Raw genomic sequence first — 4,511 nt, 5'->3', positions numbered from 1 at the left:
TTGAGAACTTACTATGTGCCAGCATCTTATTTGCGTTGGGAGTCTTAAGTGATCAAAACTGGAAACAATACAGGTGTCAGCATCTTCGAATTTATGTGTTTTCCACTTAAACTGAACGATAGTGAGGGTCCCTGTTTGTTGATATATTTGGGTGGAGGGAGAGGCCTGTGACAGCTCAGTTTTCCATGACTGGGGGTGACATTTGGAGAGCTGAATTTTCCACCAGCTTCATTAGGGCAACTAGGGAGAGCTGAACGTATACTGTACAAAGGCTGGCTGCCAAGCCACTGTGACAAAGTGAGCCATGACCCCATAGCAGTGTGTGGCTGCACCATCCTAGCCCACGGCTCAGTTGGAAAGCTAACTGAGGCACGTGCCAAATGGAATGGTGGTGGTGGGTGGAGGGAGGAGGAGAGAAGGATCAGGCAACACGGAAGGCTTACTCTTATCCATATGCAACCTTGGAAAGAAGGGAGTGGATTGAACCACCAAGAAAGAAATAGGTAGAAGATTTGAACATGTAATTCCACTGAACGTGTATCCAAAAGAGCCTAATGCAAGAGTCCGAGATAACTTTTATTTGGTAAATTTGTTTCCCCCATCCCCCAAATCAGTTGCATGAGGGTTTAGGATGACTTTAGTCCGTTACATAAAAAATTCTGTAGGGATTTTTTTCAGTGTCTCTACATTAGGCTGAATTTCCAACTCCAATTATGCTAATTTCCAATTCCAGCTGAGTTCTATTAGACATCTCTAAAGAAGTACATAGAATATTCAGTATTTAGTTTTCATCTACAAAGACACGCAGATAGCTGATTTTATGTTCAAGGGAAAAAATAATGGTATAAATCTTAAGACAAATAATTGTTAGCAATATCATCTATTTGCAATTGCAGCCAGGGATGTATATTTAAAATCAAAAGGTTTTGTTACCGTTTTAATTTTTCCACTGTCTCTGACTGACCAGTCTTTGAAGTGAAGTGAAGTAACTCAGTGGTGTCCGACCCTTTGCGACCCCATGGACTGTAGCCTGCCATGGGATTTTCCAGGCAAGAGTGCTGGATTGGATTGCCATTTTATTTTGGCTCTTTTTTCCTATCTGAACTTACCCTTATGGCAGAAAGTGAAGAGGAACTAAAAAGCCTCTTGATGAAAGTGAAAGAGGAGAGTGAAAAGGTTGGCTTGAAGCTCAACATTCAGAAAACAAAGATCATGGCATCTGGTCCCATCACTTCATGGGAAATAGATGGAAAAACTGGAAACAGTGTCAGACTTTATTTTTGGGGGCTCCAAAATCACTGCAGATGCTGACTGCAGCCATGAAATTAAAAGACGCTTACTCCTTGGAAGGAAAGTTATGACCAACCTAGATAGCATATTAAAAAGCAGAGACATTACTTTGCCAACAAAGGTCTGTCTAGTCAAGGCTATGGTTTTTCCAGTGGTCATGTATGGATGTGAGAGTTGGACTGTGAAGAAAGCTGATCGCTGAAGAATTGATGCTTTTGAACTGTGGTTCTGGAGAAGACTCTTGAGAGTCCCTTGGACTGCAAGGAGATCCAGACAGTCCATTCTAAAGGAGATCAGTCCTGGGTGTTCATTGGAAGGACTGATGCTAAAGCTGAAACTCCAATACTTTGGCCACCTCATGCGTCAAGTTGACTCACTGGAAAAGACTCTGATGCTGGGAAGGATTGGGGGCGGGAGGAGAAGGGGACGACAGAGAATGAGATGGCTGGATGGCATCACCGACTCGGTGGACATGAGTTTGAGTGAACTCCGGGAGTTGGTGATGGACAGGGAGGCCTGGCGTGCTGTGATTCATGGGGTCGCGGAGAGTCGGACACGACTGAACTGAACTTTCCAAGTCTGGCCTCTATCCCGTAACTCTAGCTTTGTTTCCTCATTTTTGACCACACCCCGCTCTCTATAGAGGAAATATGCAAGCACAGTGGCCTAATTAGTGGCAGGTGTGAGCATTTTCCACCTGAATTCAGTTCACTGTCTGAATTGAGTCGCTAAGCAGTGTAATACACGAAAAGGTGACAGCCTCCCATCCAGCAGCGTTTCACTCCTTTCTCCAGGCGCTGACTTACTCATTCTGCTTCATCGAATGCTACTTACTTAGGGCCTACGCTCTGAGGTGCTGTTTTATGCTTTTGAAATACTATAAACAAAATATACATGGACTCTTGTGGAGCTGTTTCAGAACTCATCCTTTCATACTCTGTGAGTGGCCATTTTCTTTTGCTCTTGTTTAGTGCAAACACACACGAGACGGTTTCCACACCCTCAGACTTGACAAAAAATGTAGCTAAGGATTTGTTTTGAATGCGCATGTGCATGCGTGCACGCTGCGTATGCGCCTGCGTGCGTGTCTGCGTACGCTGCGTGCGTGCCTGCCGACAGGAGGACTCTAGTACCTTCTAATCGTGTGTCGTGCCCGCGTGAGAGTAAGTACGACATGAGGAAGTGCGTGCTTGTTTGGCTGCCATTTTCTGAGAGAATTGGGTTATAACTTAGAAAAGCAAGATACGTGGGAGAAGAATAACTTAAAAAACAACACTTTTCCTCAGAAGGCACCACCTCTAGGTTCTCTGAAGGGAGGCAACGGGTTGAAGCTAGTTGACGACCTTTCGGGGAGCAGAAGCGAGGCGTCAGCCCGACTGCGCCTGTGTGTCGGGGCTCCTGGATCCCAGGGCCGGGCTCCGGGGGTTGTGGTGCCCGCGCCAGCTCCTGGCACAGTGGACACGTTCCGACCCGACGGGATGGCGGAGGCGGGGACGCAGGTGAGGTGAAGGGCGCTGCTACAGCCGGTGCAGTAACCAGCAAGGAGACAGACAAACGTGGGCACGTGTGCTTCCTTCAGTCCGCCCTGGTCCCTCTCCTCAGTGGTTCTTACAGAACCCTGTGTGCGGTTCGACAGAGTGCTGGGGATACCAACGCAAACGAGACAAGGTACCCGACCCCAAAACTCCGACAAGATGAGGCACACAGGAGCGCCTCTGCCTCTGTGGAGCCAGGAGAGCCTGCGTGGAGAGGACAGCTGTCAGGAGAGCTCAAAAGACGGGGGGATGGTGGGTAGAGAGGCAAGAATTCAGGAACCCGGGGCAGAGAAAAAGGCAGGGGGACGTCAGGGGTGACTGAATGCAGGCTCTCTGTTACCTCCGGGGAGTGTGGAGGCCACTGGTCCTTGGGTCTAAAGGAAGCGAAGTTTTTTGTGATGTTTTATGTATTTAACGTAAAATTAGACAAAACTGGATAAAAAACTTGATTCTACATGTTGGTTTGTTTGCATTTCAGTATTATTTATATTTAGGGTTTTTTTTTTTATTTTTTACTTTTCACTTAGTTTTTCAAATAAAATTTATATATATATACACACACATATTTACACGCATACATATAGATAGCTTGTCACCCATCTGTCCAAACGTGCATACATCCTATTATGTGCATATATCCTATGTGACTGGCCAGAATTGCATTTCATTCTGAAGGTGACCCCTGTAGCTACAACTGTGCTTTCTGCCCAAGCACTGGACCTTCCTCCAAACCTCCACACTTGACTGATGACACTCTCTTGAGGAATGCAAGTCTGTAGCACTGGCTTATTGAGAGGAAGTGATACTCTCCAGGTCCCGTCTTCTCCTACACTTGGCTAACAAGAGCTGAGCTGTAGCAAACCCGTGGAAATGGCCGTGACTCACCTGGCGCTGGGGTGAGCCTGGAGCTCTTTCAGAAAGTGGTGGGAAGGGCAACTAACACAAAGATCCTCACCTAAATAAGTGGTGTAGTGTGTGCCTCCGATTTCCCAGGAAGCTTGAGGAATATTGGCGTGGAGAGTTTCACTCTCTTTCAGTGATAAGCAGAAACAACTCACTCGAGTCCTCATGAACTAAATGGCAAAAAAGACACTATCATATTAGCTTATCTCTTTGCCCTTTACCAGAGCCCACAAGGAAATTACCATTACCTTTCCTGCTGGGAAATGACAGTCTCTCAACAAATATACCACACCTAGTCACTGGAAAAGACCCTGATGCTGGGAAAAATTGACGGCAAGGGGAGAAGGGGGCAACAGAGGATGAGATGGTGGATGGCATCACTGACTGAATGGACTTCAGTTTGAGCAAACTCAGGGAGATAATGAAGGACAGGGAAGCCCAGCCTGCTGCAGTTCATGGGGTTGCAAAGAGTTGGACACCACTTAGGGACTGAACAATAATTTGAAACTAATTGAAACTAATTAGTTTCAATAACTAATTTGAAACTAATTTTATCTTTAAAAAATACTGAGCCTTAAAAGATTATTCTTTTTGAAACAAAAGTTTTATTTCTTACAGTTCTTATGTAGCAGGACCACTGAACAAATAACATTGCCCAGAGACACTTAAAGTAAATTTAGATCTTATGGGAAAGTGTCTCTCAATTGTTTCCCCTTATCTTCAGAGTGTTCCGCCTGGTTGGTTTCCTTCTCTTTTGCTCACATGCCAGTCCTGTTCTCATGG

The 4,511-nt window shown here is 45.7% G+C and overlaps 1 protein-coding gene across 1 annotated transcript; it reads left to right on the top strand.

Annotated features, from left to right (window-relative positions):
• The first annotated feature begins 2,337 nt into the window (after positions 1-2,337).
• LOC148777008 (uncharacterized) lies at positions 2,338-4,290 on the top strand. The gene is made up of 3 exons (XM_088838421.1): positions 2,338-2,419; positions 2,470-2,794; positions 2,870-4,290. The coding sequence occupies exons 1-3, from the start codon at positions 2,338-2,340 to the stop codon at positions 3,141-3,143; spliced, it is 681 nt and encodes a 226-aa protein (XP_088694547.1). The 3' UTR covers positions 3,144-4,290.
• Positions 4,291-4,511: the final 221 nt, after the last annotated feature.

This window comes from Moschus berezovskii, chromosome 8 (assembly GCF_049115385.1).
Source record: "Moschus berezovskii isolate FMDL1 chromosome 8, NW_MosBer_1.0, whole genome shotgun sequence".
NCBI lineage: Eukaryota > Metazoa > Chordata > Mammalia > Artiodactyla > Moschidae > Moschus > Moschus berezovskii.
Note: the sequence above shows the minus strand (reverse complement) of the source record. Positions and strands in the feature narration are given on the sequence as shown.